This window comes from Asterias amurensis, chromosome 2 (assembly GCF_032118995.1).
Source record: "Asterias amurensis chromosome 2, ASM3211899v1".
Classification (NCBI taxonomy): Eukaryota; Metazoa; Echinodermata; class Asteroidea; order Forcipulatida; family Asteriidae; genus Asterias; species Asterias amurensis.
Window position 1 is genome coordinate 26,910,145 of NC_092649.1, and position 26,515 is coordinate 26,936,659.

The window sequence follows — 26,515 nt, forward strand, 5'->3', positions numbered from 1 at the left end:
ACACCAGCCATGTTACTCTTACGGGCTACTAGTTTGTCATACGGAGTCTAAGTCCCACACCAACATTATAATGCAAGTGCATATCATATTTACACATGTGGACACTGAATGCAGACGACCTAAAATAAAGTTGTCCACATCATTCTGTGATTTGATTGGTCTGATGTGATGTTTGTCAGCTGCACCCACATCACCTCGGACCAATCAAACACAGATATGGAAAGCTTACATCACTGCACGTTACCAATGCCATCATTGTATCCAATGAATTCACTGGTTCTGAAGATAAACTGAGTTACATGTCTTTATCCTCGCGAATAAAGACAGGGGCCATGTCTACTCCAGCAGGAGTGCCCTTGAAAAACACCCCGAACACCTGACGTCACAGCTTCAGGCTAAAAAGTGTAGCATGCGTTGCCATGGCATCGAGTGCTGCCAGCTAGCAATGATCGGGTTGTGAAATTACCACGGAGCCACACCTCGCCCGGGCAACAACAGAAACTCATGGTGAAAAATGGCTGGAGAGAAATTTCTCGTTCGCCTTTTTGCTCTCAAGTTACTGATGTGCCCTTGTGTTCTGACAAGCTATTGTACGCCTGGATGGGAACGAGCTGGCAAGACATGTTACCGTCTGCTGGAGACAGAAATGACCTGGGACGAGGCAGATGAGGAGTGCCGTGCTTTGGGTGGTGGCTTGGCTGTACCCGGCTCCAAGACGGAGCAAGATGCTATATGGGGGATAGCCAAGGAGCACTTTGGATCAGGTAGTGAGGTCTGGATCGGTTGTCGCAAGAAACATGGATTTTGGCACTGTATTGAACATGATGGTCAAGTGGGTGATTTCACCGGCTGGGATGATGGTGAGCCAAACTTTAATAGAGCGGATGACCTTTGCGCAAGGATGAAATATAATAAAGAAGCGCGCTGGTACGACAAGGAATGTACCAACAACTGCAACGCAATGTGCGAGACCTCCCCTGACACCGACGTTCACTCTTACTGCACCATGGCCGACGATAACGGTCGCATCTTGAGCCGATGTCTGACCGGTCATGTCATCACGGAGTTGCCGCTCAAAGGTGTCATCGCGTGTGGATCAGCGTGCCGGGGCGAGCCTCGTTGCCGCTCCTTCAATGTGCGTCATGGAAGCCATGGTACCGGCAAGGCCTGTCAGCTGAACGACAAGACACGCCAAGAAGCGACACACGACTTTGTGGAAATGGCTAATTGCTACTATTTTGACTTGTGAATTGTTACACACGGACAATGTTTCCGATTAATACAAATTCCAAATGTATTTATTAATGGTACGGTATCATCGCAAGTTCCTAAGAACTTGCCAAAATCCTAAAGTTTTAAATTTGAAAGCAGTACGAATAAAACGTAACTTTTAGCAACACGCGATTGTCAAGTTTCAGCACTTTAATAACCTTTTCCACGTGTAACCTGTGTGACGTAACCGTTTGCATCATCCATTGACTGTTTGCATCACGACTTCTTGCAGTGCTCCATGAAACAATCATTTTGTGTCACCAAGAAACTTATTTACTGTTTGCATCAGGTATTCGCATTGTGCTACATGAACACATTAAGAACTTATACGTTTTCACCACGTATTTCCTCTGTCCGTCATGATTCAACATTTATGTCACTAAACAAACACTAGTAACCGATACATTGCAACCATGTGTAATTTAAAAAGCGTTCAATACCATTTCATAGTTTATTATTGTTTAAACCCAATTTTCACAGGTTTGTTATTTTATGCATATATGTACATGTACACCAAGTGAAAAGACCGGTCTTTGACAATACCAAAGGTGTCCAGTGCCTTTAAAGGAACTGGAGGACACTGTTGGTTATTATTACTCAACATAATTGTTAGCATATAAATGTACTTAGTAACGAACAATGGAGAGCTGTTTATACCAAATTGAGTCATTGTGAGAAACGGCTCCCTCTGAAATAGTTTTTGGGAAAGAGGTAATTTCTCACTCAATTAATATCAAAAGACTTCGGGCCTCAATCCTTTTACTATGCATCTGACGTCACTTTTCTTTCATCATTCTCTTGCACCTTTGATGACCAATGTAATATTGAGTCAAAATTGTCACAGATTATTTATTTGTTGGGATAAACCAAGTGAGAATACTACCCCTAGTCTTTGACAATAATAATTTGGAAAGTGTTCAGTGCCTTAAACTTGATTGCAAATTTCTCCTGTAGTTTAAATGTTAGTAGAACAATATCTGCCTTATTTGCTGATGGCATTAAAGTCTGATATAGGGATACGCTAATGGCGTGCCAATTATTGTGTGAATGCAAAATTGCTGTACTTATAGTGCATTGACGTCTAATAACAGGGTGGTTAAAGGCAGTGGACACTATTGGTAATTACTCAAAATAATTATTAGCATAAAACCTTTATTGTTACGACTAATGGGGAGAGGTTTAATGGTATAAAACACTGTGAGAAACGGCTCCCTCTGAAGAGCCATAGTTTTCGAGAAAGACGTAATTTTCCACGAATTTGATTTCGAGACCTCGGATTTAGAACTTGAGGTCTCGAAATCAACCATCTGAACGCACACAACTTCGTGTGACTAGGGTGGGTTTTTTCTTTCATTATTATCTCGCAAGTTCGATGACCGATTGAGCTCAAATTTTCACAGGTTTGTTATTTTATGCATATGTTGAGATACACCAACTGTGAAGGCTAGTCTTTGACAATTACCAATAGTGTCCACTGCCTTTAATGTTGCGATCATGTAAATCGATTGTGTCTCTGCTAAATGTTATGTCCCTGTAATGCATAAAGTTGATTGCCATTTGCGGCCACATACTAAACATGTAGGCCTCTCCTTCAATAAATAGGCCCCACACTAATGGGAGGGTGAGGGCGCTCTTAAAACTAACGGTTGAAGAACGGCTGAAAATCGACGCCTCCTTAGAAATAGTCCGCATAAATGTATAAACTTTCAATAAGCAGTATTAAATTCAGTTCAATTTTAATGGCTGCATCATCTTTGATAACAGTAATCCACAATAAATCACAGTTGACAGGTGGTCCAATACTATGGTAATTAACAATGATGATATACTATAGCTTTCAGAGTCGTTAATATCATGTTTTGAGAGCTGAGATTATAATGATCCACCCATTAAATTATTTTTGCAGAATATAATAAAATAATGCAAGTGATCAATGTCAACGGACGTCTTTACTTTGTAAATTAATGTTGTATGCCAGTTAATAAGCAAAGGTCCTTCATAAACTGAGTAAACTTGATATAGAAGGTGGGAACTTGTAGTTTCGTCTGATGCGAGACCGCCCATAGTACAATGGTGATGGGTCTATTTATGACAGAAACTCTGTCTGGCTGTATTGAAGGGTCTGGGTACGTTTTGTACCACAGAACACAATGTCCACAGATTTACGTAACTTACACTGTTTGAATATAATGGTACAAAGCTTCCCTTGAAATATTACTCGCTGAGGTGATGTAGGTTTTGAGAAATGAGTAAAACAAGTAACGAATATAATTTTCGTCTCATGAGACGAACATTATTTATCATGTAAAACGTATTTTCGTGACATTGTTTTACCCATTTTCAAAAACTACAGCACCTCAGCAAGCAATATTTTAAGGTAAGCTTTCTATCATTATATTCAAACAGTGTAAGTTATGTAAATCTGTGGACATTGTGTTCTGTGGTACAAAAAGTACCTAGACCCTTTACAAATTCTGCCTGCCTGGATTGTCCTTGAAGCTTCAGCATTTAACGACATGGTACAGACGTCCTTGAAGCTTCAGCATTTAACGACATGGTGCAGACACAGTCTCATACACATCCCCATCATTCTTGCTCTCTTTCTCGATGCCTTCGCTAATACTCTCATAGGTATCATCATCGGTCTGACACTGCGGGTTTTCTCTCCCAGGGGTAGCCATGTATCTCTTACGGGCGACTTGATTGTCATTCGGAGTCTCGTGGTCTTCGTTGAAGACTTGGTTCATGTACACTCCACCAGAACCGGTGGTGTCATCTTTACGAAAACCGACTTTAAAGATCTTACTTCCATGTTTAGAGATCGACCCTTTGTATCTTCTCTTGTAGAGCCTCCGAAACAAGAAAATCAAAGCAGCCATAAAACAGGTTAGGGCGAAGGTAATGAATATAGTAGGGATATCAGACACGCTCAGCTGGAGAGAAAATTGGGGTGTGTTTGTTGGAGATGGAGAAGGGTCTGAGATTTGGGAATCTGGATTTGTGACAGTAACGTTCACCATAGCTGTGTCAACCTCACTGAGCACGTTTTGAGCCCGGCAAGTGTAGACCCCTTGGTCAGCAAGCTCCAGTGGTGTGATAAGCAGAATCCTCCCCTGGAGAATAGCAAATCTTCCTTGCCAATCGTGAGGTATCTCGGTGCCGTTTGGTGAGAGCCAAGTTACGGTCGGAGCAGGAATGCCAGTAGCTGTACATTCAAGAGTCGCACTCTGCCCAGACACGACTATCACATCGTCATTGTCTGTCATTGTCAACGGAGGTTGACAGGAGAAGTTGGAGATACCCAAGTCTGTTATCACTGCCCCATAGTGTTGCTTCGGTCCTTCACACCGAGGCTCAAAATACGGTGGATTGTTAAGCAGCCAGTCTCGCAGACCTGTGAGCCTACAGTCACACTGCAATGGGTTGCCTTCTAGCTCGAGTTTGGACAAAGCTCTATTTCTTCCAGGTAGAGAATCACCAGGCACGACTTGGATCAGGTTAGAACTCATATCCAGTACTTGCAAGTTATCACAGAAACCCAAGATAGTTTCTGCGTCGTGAATCAGATTGTGAGCCAGTGAGAGATCCTGTAGGTTTGTAAGATTAATAAGAGCACAGTCCTGCAGGTCGACCAGCTGAAGCTCATTTCGGGATAAGTCCAAGGTAAGAATTTCAGGCACCAGTTGAAACATCTGTGAGTTGACGCTAGTGAGTTGATTCCCTGCGAGATACAGACTCTCCAACGACACCAGACCCATGAAGTAATCAGGATGTAACATGGTGAGTCGGTTGTTGGTGATGGAGAGCTCAAATAAGATAGACTGGTTGAAAAATACTCCAAACAAAGACGTCAGGGCATTGTCATCGAGATACAGTGACCTTAGCATGGTGAGTTGACTCAGTGCAGTGGTTGAGATGAACAAGAGACGATTATTGGCTACATGCAGTTCAGTCAGATCGACAAAACCTGACAGGGTTTTCGAGGACAGGTTTGCCAGCAGGTTCGTATCGGCGTTTAAGAACTCCAGCCCTTCGGCCCAGTTTTGTTGAATCAAGGAATCGAATAAGTTGTTGCTCATGTTCATTCTCTTCATCGTGTTTCTGTACTGACTGAAGTGGATGTTATTCCAGTTTGACAGTCCGTTACTGCCTACGTTTAATGTATCTGGAGTTGCGCCAATGCTTACCGACTGTAGTTGGTTGTGAGTAAGTGAACATATATCGATGCTGAGGTCTGGGCGATGGATATTCAGATATTGTATTTTATTGTGATCTAAAAGAAAAGAAGTAGGCCTACCTCCGTAACTACCGTCCACATGAAAACCCACGTAAGTCAGTCGGTTAAACTGCAGGCTGATATCAGTATATAACGAATCAAACAAGTGTACATGAAAATAACCGATTAAATTAAAATCGGCCGAGAACCGCTGCATTGTGACGCAGCGTGGAATATTGTTTAAATATGTAATGGAGTTATAGTCTACTGAGAGCTCAGTGAGAGAGCTCAGCTGACAAGTATTCGGCAAGTCAGAAATGACGTTGTGATCAACAGACAATATCTGCAGGCTATCTAGCTCACTGGATTCCAGCAGTGACGTCACATCAGCTATGTTATTGTAGTCAAGGTACAATTCAGCTAGCCTGAAGAATGTGCCATTGAAATCGTCTGGTGACAGCTCTGATATGTTGTTGTGGCTTAGATCCATGATGAGGGCGTCTGGGTAGCTGACGGGGATGCAGTCAAGATTGAGCGAGGAGCAGTCAGCCTTTGCAGTGACGTAGTCGTAAACACACTGCGCATGACTGCAGGTCGATGATGCGGATATTGAAATACAAACTCCTAAACAGAAGAAGAGTAACATTCCACCTCCAAGTGATCCCATTGTAATCTGAAGAGAATGAAATAGAAAATCTTTATTATTCGGTCGAATTATTGATCGTCAACTTAAAGACTACATAGAGGCAAACGGGTTTTAAAAGTTGATTTTAGTTTGGCATTTTAAAGGCACTGGACAATATTGGTAGTTACTCAAAATTATTGTTAACATAAAAACTTACATTGCAACGAGCAATGCAGAGCTGTTGATAATTTGAAACATTGTGAGAAACGGCTCGCTCTGAAGTAACGCAGTTTTTGAGAATTTAAGAGGTAATTTAAACACAGGCCTGAATTATTGAGTTTGAGTGAGAAATTACTTCCTTCTCAAAAACTACATTAGGTTTCAGGGAGCCGTTTCCCACATTGTTTTACACTACCAACAGTTTTTCATTGCTCGTTTACAAAGTAAGTTTTTATGCTGAAAATTATTTTGAGTAATTACAAAAAGTGTCCAGTGCCTTTAAAACGACACGGACTGCCATTTCAAATACTTTAGTTTGCAATGTTGTATGCATTTTATCGAGAAAAAAAAATCGTACTGGAAGTGATTTGTACCTTTCAAAGTCTAAAGAAGTGCCCCATTTTTTAGTGATCAAATCACACACTCACACGAAATGCCTGCCCGAAAATGATTTTTGATGTTAAAAAAATGCACGTTGCAAATAGCTGCATATAATTTAAACACGGTTTGAGCGAATAATTATTATAGTTACATTGATAGATCAGGCTTGCCCCAGTATCTGTTTAATTGCAACCTTACGAAGCAAGATAACATTTTGCTTGAACATTAAATGAAATTATAGTACATGACTGCGAACAATATTGAGTGACGCGACGTTTGAATTGGGCGCTCATTGTCGAATATTACTGATTAAACCTATATTAAAGTAAATAAACAAAATGATTTTTTTTTAAATCATGTCGAAAAACGGTACATTTGAAAGCAGAAACGATTTTTTAAATGTTATACTTAAAAGTCACGTATGGGCACGTTTGGTAATTTTCACTTGGTGTATCCCAAAGTATGCTTTAAAGGCAGTGGACACTATTGGTAATCGTCAAAGACTAGCCTTCACAGTCTCAACATATGCATAAAACAACAAACCTGTGACAATTTGAGCGCAATCGGTCATCGAACTTGCGAGATAATAATGAAAGAAAAAACACCCCTGTCACACAAAGTTGCGTGCGTTCAGATGCTTGATTTCGAGACCTCAAATTCTACACTTGAAATTAAATTCGTAGAAAATTACTTCTTTCTCGAAAACTATGTCACTTCAGAGGGAGCCGTTTCTCACAATGTTTTATACTATCAACCTCTCCCCATTACTCGTTATAAAGTGAGGTTTTATGCTAATAATTTATTTTGAGTCAATACCAATAGTGTCCACTGCCTTTAAATAAATCTGTAAAAATATGGGCTCAATATCATCGAATTTGCAGGAGAATAATGAAAAAACAAAAAAAAAAACCATTTGTTGCATTACTGTGTGTAATTTCGGATACTTGACTTGAAGACCTCACAATCTGAATCCGGGGTCTCGAAATCACATACTAAAAGGCTGCAGCTGAAGTCTTTTATAATTTGAGTGAGAAATTACCTCCTTCTCAAAAAGTATACGTTACTTCAGAGAGAGCCGTGTCTCAAAATGTTTTATTAATGTTTTATTAATTTATTTTATTTTTATACTATCGACAGCTCTCCATTGCTTGTTAGCAAGTAAGTTTTTTAACTAACAATTATTTTGAGTAATTACCAATAGTGCACATTATTTCTTTGAGCCATTATACACTTTCAGCACAGATTTTGTTTTACAGATTTACAAATAACTTTCAGGGTTTACAGAAGGTTATGGTGAAATACTTCTCTTGAAATATTATTCCATGAAATGCTTTACTTTTTGAGAAAACAGTAAAACAATATCAATTCTCGATAGCGAGAATTACGGATTTATTTTAAACACATGTCATGACACGGCGAAACGTGCGGAAACAAGGGTGGGTTTTCCCCGTGATTTTCTCCCGACTCCGATGACCGATTGAGCCTAAATTTTCACAGGTTTGTTATTTTTTATATCAGTTGTGTGATACACGAAGCGTGGGCCTTTGGACAAAACTGCTTACCGAAAGTGTCCAATGGCTTTAATACAGAAAGTCATAACTTCAATGAGCAGTTGAAGGTGTGTCATGGATATAGGGCAAGTGAAACAAATACTAAAACAAAGAGCACAAAACTTGGTGCTATTAGGAAAAAGGAATTCACTTACTCGATTGTATTTCCCTTCGAAAGATCGGCAGAAGAATCCTCTTGTAAAAGAAACGCATCAAGTTTCTCCTTTCTTGATACTGGTATCTCAGAGTCTGAGCACAAAGTGACTGAATTGTCACGATGTTACCTCAATTTAATGTGGATGGGGTTCGAAACAAAATATCGCTGTTGAACTTCCCTGTTCTGTTAGACTTGATTTCAAGTCTGGGACTGCGATTATTTCTCTTCATAGGCCACGCAGAATTCCCTGGCAGATTTGCTATCACACGCTCTAAACTCGCAATCTCAGGCTGAGAGTGACGGAGGTTTATCCACAACAGGGCGCTGTTTCAGCCAATAATGTATCGGCTATATCATGCAGGACTACTAAAAACCACGATCACGGACTTGGAACCAAGTCTATGTTCTGTTTGTAAAAAAGTTTGTGGTCATCGTAGTATTTGAACAACATCACATGATGTTGTAATCAATGCCGGTCGAAACAGAGACTCAAGGAAGAACATAAATTTTTTCCTCGAGTATTTTGAAGTATTGACAGAAGTTTATTTTACCGAAAATGACTATAAGATCATGAAGATGTGTCCACGTCTCTCGGTTTAATGTTTAACTAGGAATTTTGTTCAATATATTGGGTGTGTGTGGGGGATGTCAAAAGTTTGGCTAAGGTAATAGCATAAGGAAGTTCATAGCAACTCCAATTGCTATATACAATTGATACTTTTATACAAAATCACTCTATTTCCCTTTTTGACGGGAAACTAAAACTTAATTTGTAATTCTTTACAAGCAACTCGTGACTCTAGATGTTGAGTATTATACTATTTTGTTGACAGTGTCAGTTTTGGTACTTTTCATCCAGCATTGTGTACCGTGACACGTATCCTTGAAGTAATGGTTCGTTGCACTTGCAGCGTAATATGAATCACGTGCCGCCATTGAATGAGTTACATAAGAGAAACTATAAATATAAATATAAATAGTAAACTAGCGGGTACAACCATGAGTAAAATCTGTATTTGAAGGATTGGTGGCTCTAAAAAGAGCCGGTTTGGTCTCGACGTTTCGAACAGTATACTCTGCTCGTCTTCAGCAGAAGAGTATTGTTCGAAACGTCGAGACCAAACCGGCTCTTTTTAGAGCCACCACTCCTTCAAATAGAGATTTACTCATGGTTGTCCCGCAAGTTTACTATTCATATTGATATCTAAGTTTCTCTTATTCTCCACACCATGCGAAGCTTCAAACACCATTTGAGTTACATTGGGTTCTTAAAGACACTGGACACCTATGGTAATTGTCAAAGACCAGTCTTCTCATTTGTTGTATCTCAACATATGCACGGAATAACAAACCTGTGAAAATTTGAACTCCTGGTCGTCGAAGTTGCGAGAGAATAATGGAACAAAAAACACCCTTGTCCCACGAAGTTATGTACTTTCAGATCCTTGATTTCGAGAGCTCAAAATCAAACTCTGAGGTCTCGAAATAAAATTCAAATATTTTAGTGGAACATTCTTTCTCGAAAACTACTTTACTTCAGAGGGAGCCGTTTCTCACAATGTTTTATACTATCAACAGCCTCTCCATTGATCGTTAACAAGGAAGTTTTTATGCTAACAGTGATTACCAATAGTGTCCAGTGCCTTTAAAGGTGTTGTTCAGGTTTGGTAGAATGGACAGTGTGTCATCCAATGAAACCAAGTTTGGCTTAATCCGCTGTGTAAATCAGCAGAAAACAGTAAGAACACTTCTCAGCATGTAATCCACACTTTCCTTAATTTGGTTGTAACACCGAAATTATTGCGATTGCAGTTTGTCCTTTTGGGGTTTTCAGATACAGTTCTCTCTATAAAACGACTTCATCACAGAGGGAAATATTTCACACACAAAATAGTAAAAAAGTTCTAGTATATTAAACTTCATAATCAGTATTTTGCTGTATATTGTGTTCATTTTACCATGCTCATAATTTGAGTTCTGAGAAATGTGAGTTTGTGAATAACCCGGTTTATCTGATGTACAAGAAAATAACAACCAGGCAAAACGGAACTGTGAAATGTCTGTGTGAACTCCCTGTTTGTAAAGGCTGATTCCAATTTGAAATTGAAATATTCCAAATTGTCCTCAAGCAAGCACACCAAGGGCCAGCAACTCACATGTAATTCTCAATCCGAGTTTCTCCTTGCGAAGTTATTTTTATTTTATTTTATATATATATATATTTTTTTTTTTTTTGGGGGGGGCGGGGGGTGTTGTCCCCCAAAACACAATCTGCATCTCTGGTTCAACGACTACGTCACCACAAGCCGCTGACGATTTCAGCCGTGGCAGGGGAGGCGACTAGCCCCGTACCCCTCCTCTCCCCCAACTTGATTTAGGCCACTAAAAACACCGAGGCCTTTAAATTTCAGCCGTGGCAGGGGGGGGGGGCGACTAGCCCGTACCCCTCCACTCTCCCCTCCCAACTTGATTTACGCCTCGAAAACACTGAGACCTATAGATTTAGATACTTTTCGAGTTCGAATGGACTAGACTCTGTGATACATTCTACCGTAGGAGAGACCGCAAAAGCAATTTTCAATGGAATGATTAAGACCCATACAAATGCATGTGTTTCTATAAGTTCTGTATCACGAGCATTATTTGTACACAAACCATTTATAGTACAGTACGTATTAACCTTGCTGCTGTTGGCTGTATAATATTCACGACCATCATATTCAAATGGTGATCTTGATGTTGACTCGCCTTTCAGTTCAGTTATTCTACCATAATGGAGATCAAAGTTCAAAATATTTTAATATCAAAGCACCAAGTATGCTGTAATGACATAAAGGGGAAGCCCCTAGAAATAAGGTGGGGCAAAAAGTATGGGGGCCACGAAATGCTACATTATAAATGATGAACAAGTTGGGGGAAATATTCAGAGGGGTGTACAACTTAATTCGTTGATATCCATTATTATCAAATAAATCCCAACACGTGACTGCGAACAACAGAACGTCTGAACCTCAGATATATCTTATTTGATCTCAAGTTTTACGCCGAGCCGATTGTCAAAGCAGTTTTTTCCATGGCATTGATGGTGCACCTTAGAATCAGCAAAACAAATTTAGTATACTTTGTTGTGGTACCTTGATCACATAAGGAAGTTAGTTTGTACAAAAATAACCTGGACTCTGAAACATTTTCTCCGTTTTTCCTATATTGTTGGCAACGAAAACTCCATAGGTATGTACAGTTAAAAAAAAACATTTTAAAGGCAGTGGACACTATTGGTAATTACTCAAAATAATTATTAGCATAAAAACTTACTTTGTAACAAGTTAGGGAGAGGTTGATAGTATAAAACATTGCGAGAAACGGCTCCCACTGAAGTGATGTAGTTTTCGAGAAAGAAGTAATTTTCCACGAATTTGATTTCGAGACCTCAGGTTTAGAATTTTGAGGTCTCGAAATCAAGCATCTGAAAGCACACAACTTCGTGTGACAAGGGTGTTTTTTCTTTCTTTATTATCTCACAACTTCGACGACCAATTGAGCTCAAATTTTCACAGGTTTGTTATTTTATGCACATGTTGAGAAACACCAAGTGTGAAGACTGGTCTTTGGCAATCACTTATAGTGTCCAGTGTCTTTAAATCAGATTACTCAATGGGTGTCCTTGAGTGATTATGTATTGTGAGAGTGCAAAATGTGCTGCAATATTAAGAAAGAGATTAATATTGTTCTAAAAGTTCAGGGAATGGACAGTTTGGCTTGTGTATCGAACCATCTTTTTAAATTTGGGTAGGGGAACGGGCTTTAGGTTGATAAATAAGTTAATTTGCTGCATGTATCTTCAGATCCAAGTTTGAGGGTCACCTACGTGAAAGTATCTCATATTATTATCCAACATATTGTAGCGTGTTGTAGCGTGACTTTGTTTTTTGTTCCAAACAAAAGTGTTTATCTCTATTTTGTTTTGCGCCACAACCATGCTGGGGAGGGGGGGGGGGGGGGGGGGGGGCTAAAGCGGACTTGTAGCAAAGACAATCCTCTTATCACCCTTTCCTTAATATTCAGTGGAGTTCGTGAAATACCTAGTAAGTTGATAAACTAAAGTTCTATTCCCAACCGTGAGATGTTTCCTAACAACTGGAAAGTGTAGAAACGTATACTAAGAAAACAAGTGTTTGCCTAATAATGTTCCTTCCTTGTTCGTCTTTTGCGCAAAAACACTGAGCAACTTTGTGGTTGACGGGAGTATTTGTTGATCTGTCACTTCTTTAGGAAACAATGGGATCCACTGAATGGACACTGTTTCTTTGTTGTCTTGGTGTCTGTATCGGCATCTCTCAGTCATCAACCTGCAGTCACGCGCGGTGTGATTACGACTACGTCACTGCGGAGGCTGACTGCTCCTCGCTCAATCTTGACTGCATCCCCGTCAACTACCCAAACGCCATCATCATGGATCTAAGCCACAACAACATATCAGAGCTGTCACCAGACGATTTCAACGGCACATTCTCCAGCCTGGGTGAACTGTACCTTGACTACAATAACATATCTGATGTGACGTCACTGTTGGAATCCAGTGAGCTAGATAGCCTGCAGATATTGTCTGTTGATCACAACGTCATTTCTGACTGGCCGAATACTTGTCAGCTGAGCTCTCTCACTGAGCTCTCAGTAGACTATAACTCCATTACACGTTTATCTAATATTCAACGTTGCAAGACCTTGCAGCGGTTCTCTGCCGATTTTAATTTAATAAGTTATTTTAGCCAACAAGATCTGTCAAATATTGTTGTCAGCATACAATTCAACCGACTGACTTCATTTGGTTCGTTCTATGGCCCAAACATTAGAGATGTTTCTTTTCTTTTTGATCACAATGAAATACGAAGTCTGGATATCCGTGGCCCAGACCTCAGCATCGATGTATGTTCACTTAATCACAACCAACTACAGTTTGTAATAATTGACGCAACTTTAGACACATTAAACGTAGGCAGTAATGGATTGTCAAACTGGAATAGATTCTACATCAGTCAGTACAGAAACACGATGAAGAGAATGGACATGAGCAACAACTCATTCGATTCCTTGATTCAACCAAACTGGGCCGAAGGGCTGGAGTTCTTAAACGCCGATACCAACCTGCTGGCAAACCTGTCCTCGACAACCCTGTCAGGTTTTGTCGATCTGACTGAACTGCATGTAGCCAATAATCGTCTCTTGTTCATCTCATCCACTGCACTGAGTCAACTCACCATGCTAAGGTCACTCTATCTCGACGACAATGCCCTGACGTCTTTGTTTGGAGTATTTTTCAACCAGTCTATCTTATTTGAGCTGTCCATCACCAACAACCGACTCACCACGTTACATGCTGATTACTTCATGGGTCTATTGTCGTTGAAGCGTCTGTACCTCGCAGGGAATCAACTCACTAGCGTCAACATGCTGATGTTTCAACTGGTGCCTGAAATTATAAACTTGGACTTATCCCAAAATGAGCTTCAGCTGGTCGACCTGCAGGACTGTCCTCTTATTAATCATACAAACCTACAGGATCTCTCACTGGCTCACAATCTAATTCACGACGCAGAAACTATCTTGGGTTTCTGTGATTACTTGCAAGTACTGGATCTGAGTTATAACTTGATCCAGATCGTGCCTGGTGATTCTCTATCTGGGAGGAATAGAGCTTTGTCCAAACTCGAGCTAGAAGGCAACCCACTGCAGTGTGACTGTAGGCTCACAGGTCTGCGAGACTGGCTGCGTAACAGTCCACCATACGTTGAGCCTCGATGTGAAGGACCGAATCATTACTATGGGTCAGTGATAACAGACTTGGACAGTCATGACTTCTTATGTCAAGCACCGATGGCGATGGTGGACAAGCAGCTGACAGCCCTGACTGGAAAATCTGTGACTCTTACATGTACAGCTACTGGCATTCCTGTACCGACCGTAACTTGGCTCTCACCAAACGACACAGAGATACTAGCTCATGACGAAGGAAGATTCACCATTCTGCGAGGAAAGATTCTGCATATCACACCAGTGGAGAAACATGACGAAGGGAGATACACATGTCTTGCCCACAACATCTTGGGTGAAGGGAGAGCCGAGGTCAACCTTACAGTGACTACCTCTAAATCAGACGCCCCACAGCCACACTCACTTGCTTCTTCCGTTCTCCCCACAATGTTTATCACCATTATAATAACGATTGCTGTATTTGCTGGTATCATATTCCTCCGTCGGTATCGCAAGAAACAGCAAGAAGCCAACTCCACATCTGCAACTAAAACCTCCGATCTGAAAGTTGACTTCCGTAAAGGTGACACTGATGACTCGGAGGGAGGTTGCGTTAACAAAGCCCTTGGCGGAGGCTATGAGGTTCCAAGTGGACAGCAGACCACTCTGAGATATGCGGATAGTCCTATTACAGGGCGTCGCCAACCATCTCAGACCTATGCTCAGACCATTGAGGATCATAGTGGAGGCAACGGAGAGAACAAAGGAGATGAAGAATTGTATGAAAGTGTGTCTGGCCCATAGTTTGGGAAACGGCGCTGGCTTTTTACACACAAATACAGAAGCGTTGTATATTTTAAAGAATATCCACAACACTTTGGTAAAAATAAATTGTAAATAACATAAGCACAGTTTTTTAACAGCAGGCCTTAGATGAGCACGATGGAAAGCTTCCATTGATATTACTCAACAATGTTTGACCTCACTGGTTCAAAACTCGATGTTTGAAAACAGGTTTTGTTTGTTACTCCGAAAACGACCGATTGAGTTTGAAACATTTGTAATTCCATGTGGAGTCACACATTTTGCCAACGATCCACTCATTTTTCCACCGTTAATTTAAGGTTTCTAAATTTTAGTAGTCAAAACCAATCCGCGACTCGACTCTCGTGTAATAGGTAATAGCCGCAATAACAGTTGTTGTTCGGTGCATGATTTGCAAACACAAAATTAGTGATAAAGTTTTGTCAAAAATACTCAGAAAATCTAACCCAGTTTTTGCTGGCGTCTTGTACATTATAATAAGAAACATCACCAAAAAAAATGCTTAAAAATGTGAAACTTTATAAAATAGTCAAAACTTTGCCGTGGTATTAGCCAGAACTGCTACATAATTCCTATACTCCTATAAAAGTGTATTTTTTTATTTTTGGTTCTTAAGACCCTTTCCATCTTCTTGTGAAGTTGAAAGATATCAATACTTATATATAGCCTGTTTTGTATATTAAAACTATACACAATAATAATGGCATAATTAATAGTACACTCTTAAACCTTCCGGGTCAGGATTGTCCGTGATCCGGACCCTGTGTTGCTTGACCCAATTATGGCACAGTACGACCTGGAATCTCTGTCAACATGACTCAGAATGGGTCAAGCTGACATAGAATCCGAGTTCAAATCACCCCGTGTCAATTTTAACCCGGCAGTTATTTGGGAGTATTCTTAGTTAATGTAAAATAAAAAATACCTGTATAGCCTCGTCTACTTTGGGTTGGTCTTTCTATTTTTTTTTAACATTATAGATTTAGTGATAATTCAAATGTATACTGCGCTAAAGATTACATAACACATTGTATAATACACAGAATGGAAGAAAAATATAGTAGTTATTGAAATACTAATGTTTGTATTGCAATGTGAATGTTGCATCACGGGGATTGTTCATCTTTGTAACCAAAAGGTAACGTACTTTTTTCCAAAAGTCCTACTCGTCTCTGTATGACAGCTGTTTAAAATTCTAATCGGGCTGGTCCGGGAATTGAACCTGGGACCTCTCGCACCCTAAGCGAGAATCATACCACTAGACCAACCAGCCATTAACATTAACGGTAAAGTCTGCTAACTAAACACAAATTTTACAGCCCCAAACACTCGACAAATAAAGTTCTCTCGTGAGGACATACCAGGGGGAGGTTAAAGTTCAAGGACTGTATTGGGAAATTATGTTTCTCACTTGACTGATTTTCTCATCAGTTGCAACAGGAACACGATTGAATTATGAACAAGGACGAACACACCTCGTGAAATTATGACTTTACTATTGGTTTAATCACTCCATGTAGCATAAACACTTATACTTGGTAAACGTTCAGTGAAGAGCCGATGATTATAAAAAAAATATTGTGAGAAACGGCTCCCTCTGACCGTCGTTTTTGAATTTTGCTTTTTATGCATAATGTTGGGACACACCACGAATTGGGATACGTGGTCTTTGACAAAGTGACCATCCACCACCAATGGGCTGTAAAGTTGACACTTTTACTGTTATGGGATCAATGTATTTTTGGAGAGAGTGTGTAATCAGCCTTCAAAATGATACCATCCACATTTAAATCAGACTTTTCTTGACGAAGTTATGATTTCTAAAAGCCACCTACTTGTTTATTCAGATTTCTCAAAGATTTCTTGAAAACCCAAACAATTTAATAGGCTCTACAATGTGCAAGTGCGACTTTACAGCCCATTGGTGGTGGATGGTCACAAATACCAATGATGTTCAGTGCCTTTAACATGCTTTCCCCCATCACATCTTTATGATAATATCAAACGAAGAGAGTGGTGTAAATTAAATAATATGGCCCAGTATTCAGATTATGTAGGATATGGTGACGGGGATTAAAATACATAAAATTGAATTGTGTTTCTTTGCATGGATTAGTCTGTGTCATTTTAAATGTAAATGGGTCACAATAATGGTCACTAATATCTGGGGTCAGTATGTCCCGAAGTCAGAATGGCACGGATTAGTCTGTGTCATTTTAAATGTAAATGGGTCACAATAATGGTCACTAATATCTGGGGTCAGTATGTCCCGAAGTCAGAATGGCACAGGAACGTTACATGACAAACTGAATCTGAAAGAAATTCCGGCCCCTACTTTAACCATTCCCCGGGTCAGCCTGACCCACAACTGGGTCAGGAACCATCAGAGCTGGAATCAGGGTCAATTCTGTCCCGGGGAGGGTTTTCTTTAGAGTGCTTTTAAAACGATTCCAGGCAGCAAGTTGGCCATTGGCAAAAAATGAGAAGAGCACAGTAAACAAAGTTTTTTTATTTTGAAGGAGGAAAATACTTAAACTGTCAGGAAAATTAAATCGCCAGGCCTTTGCAGTCTGAAGAAGTATACATTAGTAAGCTGAATTGAAGACTAAGTGCTTTGAGTGTAAAACAACCGTATTTCTTGATTGACTTGGCCAAAGGTGGTCAAACAGTTAGGAAAATGAAGGGCTGGTCCGGGAGTCGAACCCGGGGCCTCTCGCACCCAAAGCGAGAATCATGCCACTAGACCAACCAGCCTACTTGAATATTATCCACAACAGGGCGCTGTTTCAGCCAATAATGTATCGGCTATATCATGCAGGACTACTAAAAACCACGATCACGGACTTGGAACCAAGTCTATGTTCTGTTTGTAAAACAGTTTGTGGTCATCGTAGTATTTGAGCAACGTCACATGATGTTGTAATCAACGCCGGTCGAACCAGAGACTCAAGGAAGAACATTAATTTAAGTATTGACAGAAGTTTATTTTACCGAAAGTGACTATAAGATCATGAAGATGTGTCCACGTCTCTCGGTTTAATGTTTAACTAGGAATTTTGTTCAATATATTGGGTGTGTGTGGGGGATGTCAAAAGTTTGGCTAAGGTAATAGCATAAGGAAGTTCATAACAACTCCAATTGCTATATCCAATTGATACTTTTATACAAAATCACTCTATTTCCCTTTTTGACGGGAAACTAAAACTTAATTTGTAATTCTTCACAAGCAACTCGTGACTCTAGATGTTGAGTATTATACTATTTTGTTGACAGTGTCGGTTTTGGTACTTTTCATTCAGCATTGTGTACCGTGACACGTATCCTTGAACTAATGTTTCGTTGCACTTGCAGCGTAATATGCATCACGTGCCGCCATTGAATGAGTTACATAAGAGAAACTATAAATATAAATATAAATAGTAAACTAGCGGGTACAACCATGAGTAAAATCTGTATTTGAAGGAGTGGTGGCTCTAAAAAGAGCCGGTTTTGTCTCGACGTTTCGAACAGTATACTCTGCTTGTCTTCAGCAGAAGAGTATTGTTCGAAACGTCGAGACCAAACCGGCTCTTTTCAGAGCCACCACTCCTTCAAATAGAGATTTACTCATGGTTGTCCCGCAAGTTTACTATTCATATTTATATGTCCCCCAAAGCACAATCTGCATCTCTGGATCAACGACTACGTCACCACAAGCCGCTGTCGATTTCAGCCGTGGCAGGGGAGGCGACTAGCCCCGTACCCCTTCCCTCCCCCAACTTGATTTAGGCCACTAAAAACACCGAGGCCTTTAAATTTCAGCCGTGGCAAGGGGGGGGGGGCGACTAGCCCGTACCTCTCCACTCTCCCCTCCCAACTTGATTTACGCCAATAAAACACTGAGACCTATAGATTTAGATACTTTTCGAGTTCTTAAATAATAAAGTGAAATCGAATGGACTAGACTCTGTGATACATTCTACCGTAGAGACCGCAAAAGCAATTTTCAATGGAATGATTAAGACCTATACAAATGCATGTGTTCCTATAAGTTCTTTATCACGAGCATTATTTGTACACAAACCAGTTATAATACATTACGTATTAACCTTGCTGCTGTTGGCTGCTGAAATTCACGACATTCATATTCATATTCAAATGTTGATGTTGATGTTGACTCGCCTTTCAGTCGAGTTATTCTACCATAAACGGAGATCACATTCATAGTATTTGAATATCAATGCACCAAGTATGGTGTAATTACATAAATGTGAAGCCGCTGGAAGTAAGGTGGGCCAAAAAGTATGGAGGCCACGAAATGCTACATTATAAATGATGAACAAGTTGGGGAAATATTCAGAGGGGTGTACAACTTAATTCGTTGATATCCATTATTATTAAATAAATCCCAACACGTGACTGCGAACAACAGAACGTCTAAACCTCAGATATATCTTATTTGATCTCAAGTTTTACGCCGAGCCGATTGTCAAAGCAGTTTTTTCCATGACATCGATGGTGCACCTTAGAATCAGCAAAACAAATTTAGTATACTTTGTTGTGGTACCTTGATCACATAAGGAAGTTAGTTTGTACAAAAATAACCTGGACTCTGAAACATTTTCTCCGTTTTTTCCTATCTTGTTGGCAACGAAAACTCCATAGGTATGTACAGTTAAAAAAAAACATTTTAAAGGCAGTGGACACTATTGGTAATTACTCAAAATAATTATTAGCATAAAACCTTACTTTGTAACCAGTTATAGGGAGAGATTGATAGTATAACACATTGCGAGAAACGGCTCGCACTGAAGTGATGTAGTTTTCGAGAAAGAAGTAATTTTCCACGAATTTGATTTCGAGACCTCAGGTTTAGAATTTTGAGGTCTCGAAATCAAGCATCTGAAAGCACACAACTTCGTGTGACAAGGGTGTTTTTTCTTTCTTTATTATCTCACAACTTCGACGACCAATTGAGCTCAAATTTTCACAGGTTTGTTTTTTATGCACATGTTGAGAAACACCAAGTGTGAAGACTGGTCTTTGACAATCACTTATAGTGTCCAGTGTCTTTAAATCAGATTACTCATTAAGAATGGGTGTTCTGGAGTGATTATGTATTCTGAGAGTGCAAAATGTGCTGCAATATTAAGAAAGAGAATAATATTGTTCTAAAAGCAGGGAATGGGCAGTTTGGCAATTGTGTATCAAACCATCTTTTTAAATTTGGGTAGGGGTCTTAGGGGAACGGGCTTTAGGCTGATAAATAAGTTAATTTGCTGCATGTATCTTCAGATCCAAGTTTGAGGGTCACCTACGTGAAAGTATCTCATATTACTATCCAGCACATTCTAGCGTGTTGTAGCGTGACTTTGTTTGTTGTTCCAAACAAAACTGTTTATCTTTATTTTGTTATGCGCCACAACCATGCTGGGGGGGGGGGGGCCTAAGGCGGACTTGTAGCAAAGACAATTCTCTTATCACCCTTTCCTTAATATTCAGTGGAGTTCGTGAAGTACCTAGTAAGTTGATAAACTAAAGTTCTATTCCCAACCGTGAGATTTTTCCTAACAACTGGAAAGTGTACAACTGATACTAAGAAAACAAGTGTTTGCCTAATAATGTTCCTTCCTTGTTCGTCTTTTGCGCAAAAACACTGAGCAACTTTGTGGTTGACGGGAGTATTTGTTGATCTGTCCCTTCTTTAGGAAACAATGGGATCCACTGAATGGACACTGTTCCTTTGTTGTCTTGGTGTCTGTATCGGCATCTCTCAGTCATCAACCTGCAGTCATGCGCAGTGTGATTACGACTACGTCACTGCAAAGGCTGACTGCTCCTCACTCAATCTTGACTGCATCCCCGTCAACTACCCAGACGCCATTATCATGGATCTAAGCCACAACAACATATCAGAGCTGTCACCAGACGATTTCAACGGCACATTCTCCAGCCTGGCTGAACTGTACCTTGACTACAATAACATATCTGATGTGACGTCACTGCTGGAATCCAGTGAGCTTGATAGCCTGCAGATATTGTCTGTTGATCACAACGTCATTTCTGACTTGCCGAATACTTGTCAGCTGAGCTCTCTCACTGAGCTCTTAGTAGACTATAACTCCATTACACGTTTATCTTATATTCCACGCTGCGACACATTGCAGCGGTTCTCAGCCGATTCTAATTTAATCGATCGTGTTGACTTGTATACTCCGCTAAATGCTAATATCAGCCTGCAGTTTAACCGACTGGCTAGGGTGCATATTTATTCGCGCGGGAGTTACGGAGGTAGGCCTACTTCTTTTCTTTTAGATCACAATGAAATACAATATCTGGATATCCGTGGCCGAGACCTCCTCAGCATCGATATATACTCACTTAATCACAACCAACTACAGTCGGTAAGCATTGACGCAACTCTAGATACATTAAACGTAGGCAGTAACGGATTGTCAAACTGGAATAGCTTCTACATCAGTCGATACAGAAACACGATGAAAAGAATGGACATGAGCAACAATTCCTTCGATTCATTGATTCAACCACCTTGGGCCGAAGGGCTGGAGTTCTTAAACGCCGATACCAACCTGCTAGCAAACCTGTCCTCGACAACCCTGTCAGGATTTGTCGATCTGACTGAACTGCATGTAGCCAATAATCGTCTCTTGTTCATCTCATCCACTGCACTGAGTCAACTCACCATGCTAAGGTCACTGTATCTCGACGACAATGCCCTGACGTCATTGTTTGGAGGAGTATTTTTCAACCAGTCTATCTTATTTGAGCTGTCCATCACCAACAACCGACTCACCATGTTACATTCTGATTACTTCATGGGTCTGTTGTCGTTGAAGCGTCTGTACCTCGCAGGGAATCAACTCACTAGCGTTAACATGCTGATGTTTCAACTGGTGCCTGAAATTATAAACGTGGACTTATCCCGAAATGAGCTTCAGCTGGTCGACCTGCAGGACTGTCCTCTTGTTAATCTTACAAACCTACAGGATCTCTCACTTGCTCACAATCTGATTCATGATGCAGACACTATCTTGGGCTTCTGTGATACCTTGCAAGTACTGGATCTGAGTTATAACTTGATCCAAGTCGTGCCCGGTGATTCGCTATCTGGGAGGAATAGAGCTTTGTCCAAACTCGAGCTAGAAGGCAACCCACTGCAGTGTGACTGTAGGCTCACAGGTCTACGAGACTGGCTGCGTAACAATCCACCATACGTTGAGCCTCGATGTGAAGGACCGAATCATTACTATGGGTCAGTGATAACAGACCTGGACAGTCATGACTTCTTATGTCAAGCACCGATGGCGATGGTGGACAAACAGCTGACAGCCCTGGCTGGAAAATCTGTGACTCTCATATGTTCAGCTACTGGCATTCCTGCTCCGACCGTAACATGGCTCTCACCAAACGACACAGAGATACTAGCTCATGACGAAGGAAGATTCACCATTCTGCGAGGAAAGATTCTGCATATCACACCAGTTGAGAAACATGACGAAGGGAGGTACACATGTCTTGCCCATAACATCTTGGGTGAAGGGAGAGCCGAGGTCAACCTTACAGTGACTACCTCTAAATCAGACGCCCCACAGCCACACTCACTAGCTTCTTCCGTTCTCCCCACAATGTTTATCGCCATTACAATATACGGTTGCTGTATTTGCTGGTATCATATTCCTCCGTCGGTATCACAGGAAACAGCAAGAAGCCAACTCCAAGGAAGGAATAGAAGGAGCTTGAAGGAAGGGACATCAAAAGTCGAACGTGCGGTACCGCGGACGTTTAACAACTCGTAATCACCCACATACCTTATACAGACAATGGGCGACCTGGCGTATGTGAGTTTGCGCGTGCGCACTTGGTTCTTCACTCAACCATGGTGTCGTATGTCGTATGGATATAATACAGAAAAACAAACCTGATAACAATTGTGTACACTTGTGCTCACCAAATCGAAAAACATAATTGAATACCAACCACCCTCGTGTGCTAATACCCAAATTTTGAACCACCGCTAGTGACCGGAAAGTCACAAAAAATGAAAAAATATGCCATGATGTTTCAGTGAAACACCACAAATGGTAAATGAAAACGTGTGTATTCACAATTCTTGTCTCCAATGGTTCAACTTTACACGAAGGCAACGGTGCAGAGCGGCGGTACCGCACGTTCTATACAAAGAAATCTAATCCTGCTCGTTAATCGGCCGCCCAGCTGAAGGTCTCCTATCTTTTTTCACTGGTTAGACGGGGGCATTGTCAGGATATTCTTTTGTTACTCTGCGGTTTTGTGGGTCGTTCGAGCTCCTTCTATTCCTTCCTCCATGCTCTTACTAAGTCATTAGGCATTATTTTGATTTTGCGTTGTTCTTTCAATTTTTTTTTAACATTATAGATTTAGTGATAATTCAAATGTATACTGCGCTAAAGATTACATAACACATTGTATAATACACAGAATGGAAGAAAAATATAATAATTATTGAAATACTAATGTTTGTATTGCAATGTAAATGTTGCATCACGGGGTTTGTTCATCTTTATAACCAAAATGTAACGTACTTTTTTTTCCAAAAGTCATACTCGTCTCTGTATGAGAGCTGTTTAAAATTCTAATCGGGCTGGTCCCGGAATTGAACCCGGGACCTCTCGCACCCTAAGCGAGAATCATACCACTAGACCAATCAGCCGTTAACATTAACGGTAAAATCTGCTAACTAAACACAAATTGTACAGCCTCAAACACTCGAAAAATAAAGTTCTCTCGTGAGGACACACCAGGGGGAGGTTAAAGTTCAAGGACTGTATTTGGAAATTATGTTTCTCACTTGACTGATTTTGTCATCAGTTGCAACATGAACACGATTGAATTATGGACAAGGACGAACACACCTCGTTAAATTATGACTTTAAATGCATGGACACTATTGGTTTAATCACTCAATGTAGCATAAACACTTATACTTAGTAAACGTTCAGTGGAGAGCCGATGATTATAAAATATATTGTGAGAAACGGCTCCTTCTGACCGTCGTTTTTGAATTTTGCTTTTTATGCATAATGTTGGGACACACCACGAATTGGGATACGTGGTCTTTGACAAAGTGACCATCCACCACCAATGGGCTGTAAAGTTGACACTTTTACTGTTATGTGCTAATGCATTATTGGAGAGAGTGTGTAATCAGCCTTCAAAATGATACCATCCACATTTAAATCAGACTTTTCTTGACGAAGTTATGATTTCTCAAAGCCACCTACTTTTTTATTCAGATTTCTCAAAGATTTCTTGAAAACCCAAACAATTTAATATGCTCTGCAATGTGCAAGTGCGACTTTACAGCCCATTGGTGGTGGATGGTCACAAATACCAATTATGTCCAGTGCCATTAACATGCTTTCCCCATCACATCTTTAAGATAATATCAAAATGAAGTGCATGTAAATTAAATAATATATGGTCCAGTATTCAGATTATGTAGGATATGGTGATGGGATTAAAATACATAAAATTGAATTGTGTTTCTTTGCATGGATTACAATAATGGTCACTAATATCTCGGGGTCAGTATGTCCCGAAGTCAGAATGGCCCAGGAACGTTACATGACAAACTGAATCTGAAAGAAATTCCGGCCACTACTTTAACCATTCCACGGGTCAGCCTGACCCACAACTGGGTCGGGAACCATCAGAGCTGGAATCAGGGTCAATTCTGACCCGGGGAGGTTTTCTTTAGAGTGCTTAACGATTCCAGGCAGCAAGTTGGTCATTGGCAAAAATGAGAAGAGCACAGTAAACAAAGTTGTTTTTATTTTGAAAGAGGAAAATAGTTAAACTGTCAGGAAAATTAAATCGCCAGGCCTTTGCAGTCTGAAGAAGTATACATTAGTAAGCTGAATTGAAGACTAAGTGCTTTGAGTGTAAAACAACCGTATTTCTTGATTGACTTGGCCAAAGGTGGTCAAACAGTTATGAAAATGAAGGGCTGGTCCGGGAGTCGAACCCGGGGCCTCTCGCACCCAAAGCGAGAATCATGCCACTAGACCAACCAGCCTACTTGAATATTATCCACAACAGGGCACTGTTTCAGCCAATAATGTATCGGCTATATCATGCAGGACTACTAAAAACCACGATCACGGACTTGGAACCAAGTCTATGTTCTGTTTGTAAAACAGTTTGTGGTCATCGTAGTATTTGAGCAACATCACATGATGTTGTAATCAATGCCGGTCGAAACAGAGACTCAAGGAAGAACATTAATTTAAGTATTGACAGAAGTTTATTTTACCGAAAGTGACTATAAGATCATGAAGATGTGTCCACGTCTCTCGGTTTAATGTTTAACTAGGAATTTTGTTCAATATATTGGGTGTGTGTGGGGGATGTCAAAAGTTTGGCTAAGGTAATAGCATAAGGAAGTTCATAACAACTCCAATTGCTATATCCAATTGATACTTTTATACAAAATCACTCTATTTCCCTTTTTGACGGGAAACTAAAACTTAATTTGTAATTCTTCACAAGCAACTCGTGACTGTAGATGTTGAGTATTATACTATTTTGTTGACAGTGTCGGTTTTGGTACTTTTCATTCAGCATTGTGTACCGTGACACGTATCCTTGAACTAATGTTTCGTTGCACTTGCAGCGTAATATGCATCACGTGCCGCCATTGAATGAGTTACATAAGAGAAACTATAAATATAAATATAAATAGTAAACTAGCGGGTACAACCATGAGTAAAATCTCTATTTGAAGGGTGGTGGCTCTGAAAAGAGCCGGTTTGGTCTCGACGTTTCGAACAGTATACTCTGCTCGTCTTCAGCAGAAGAGTATTGTTCGAAACGTCGAGACCAAACCGGCTCTTTTCAGAGCCACCACTCCTTCAAATAGAGATTTACTCATGGTTGTCCCGCAAGTTTACTATTCATATTTATATCTAAGTTTCTCTTATTCTCCACACCATGCAAAGCTTCAAACACCATTTGAGTTACATTGGGTTCTTAAAAACACTGGACACCTATGGTAATTGTGAAAGACCAGTCTTCTCGTTTGTTGTATCTCAACATATGCACGGAATAACAAACCTGTGAAAATTTGAACTCAATTGGTCGTCGAAGTTGCGAGAGTATAATGGAACAAAAAACACCCTTGTCCCACGAAGTTATGTACTTTCAGATCCTTGATTTCGAGAGCTCAAAATCAAACTCTGAGGTCTCGAAATAAAATTCAAATATTTTAGTGGAACATTCTTTCTCGAAAACTACTTTACTTCAGAGGGAGCCGTTTCTCACAATGTTTTATACTATTAACAGCCTCTCCATTGATCGTTAACAAGGAAGTTTTTATGCTAACAATGATTACCAATAGTGTCCAGTGCCTTTAAAGGTTTTGTTCAGGTTTGGTAGAATGGACAGTGTGTCTGTTAAGATCATCCATCATCCAATGAAACCAATTTTGGCTTAATCCGCTGTGTAAATCGGCAGAAAACAGTAAAAACAGTTCTGAGCAATTT

General features: G+C 40.3%; 2 protein-coding genes, 3 non-coding genes and 1 pseudogene across 5 annotated transcripts; 2 read left to right on the top strand and 4 right to left on the bottom strand.

Annotated features, from left to right (window-relative positions):
- Window positions 1-3,704: 3,704 nt before the first annotated feature.
- On the bottom strand, window positions 3,705-8,512 carry LOC139954467 (uncharacterized). Its single transcript, XM_071954274.1, has 2 exons — window positions 8,419-8,512; window positions 3,705-6,161 (listed from the first exon to the last, which is right to left on the bottom strand). The coding sequence occupies exon 2, from the start codon at window positions 6,153-6,155 to the stop codon at window positions 3,819-3,821; it is 2,337 nt and encodes a 778-aa protein (XP_071810375.1). The 5' UTR covers window positions 6,156-6,161; window positions 8,419-8,512; the 3' UTR covers window positions 3,705-3,818.
- A 3,018-nt stretch (window positions 8,513-11,530) lies between these two features.
- Window positions 11,531-16,786, top strand: LOC139934008 (uncharacterized). Its single transcript, XM_071928272.1, has 2 exons — window positions 11,531-11,651; window positions 12,693-16,786. Exon 2 carries the CDS (start codon window positions 12,699-12,701, stop codon window positions 14,973-14,975), a length of 2,277 nt encoding a protein of 758 aa, XP_071784373.1. The 5' UTR covers window positions 11,531-11,651; window positions 12,693-12,698; the 3' UTR covers window positions 14,976-16,786.
- Trnap-agg (transfer RNA proline (anticodon AGG)) lies at window positions 16,198-16,269 on the bottom strand. Its single transcript has one exon. It is a non-coding gene; the product is annotated as a tRNA-Pro (tRNA).
- An 892-nt stretch (window positions 16,787-17,678) lies between the features above and the next one.
- On the bottom strand, window positions 17,679-17,750 carry Trnap-ugg (transfer RNA proline (anticodon UGG)). The gene has a single exon. It is a non-coding gene; the product is annotated as a tRNA-Pro (tRNA).
- A 1,777-nt stretch (window positions 17,751-19,527) lies between these two features.
- LOC139954165 (uncharacterized) lies at window positions 19,528-25,685 on the top strand (annotated as a pseudogene).
- Trnap-ugg (transfer RNA proline (anticodon UGG)) lies at window positions 24,979-25,050 on the bottom strand. The gene has a single exon. It is a non-coding gene; the product is annotated as a tRNA-Pro (tRNA).
- Window positions 25,686-26,515: the final 830 nt, after the last annotated feature.

Coding starts and splice junctions, on each gene's coding strand:
- LOC139954467 (XM_071954274.1), bottom strand. CDS start 6,155: ATGGGATCACTTGGAGGTGGAATGTTACTCTTCTTCTGTTTAGGAGTT.
- LOC139934008 (XM_071928272.1), top strand. CDS start 12,699: ATGGGATCCACTGAATGGACACTGTTTCTTTGTTGTCTTGGTGTCTGT.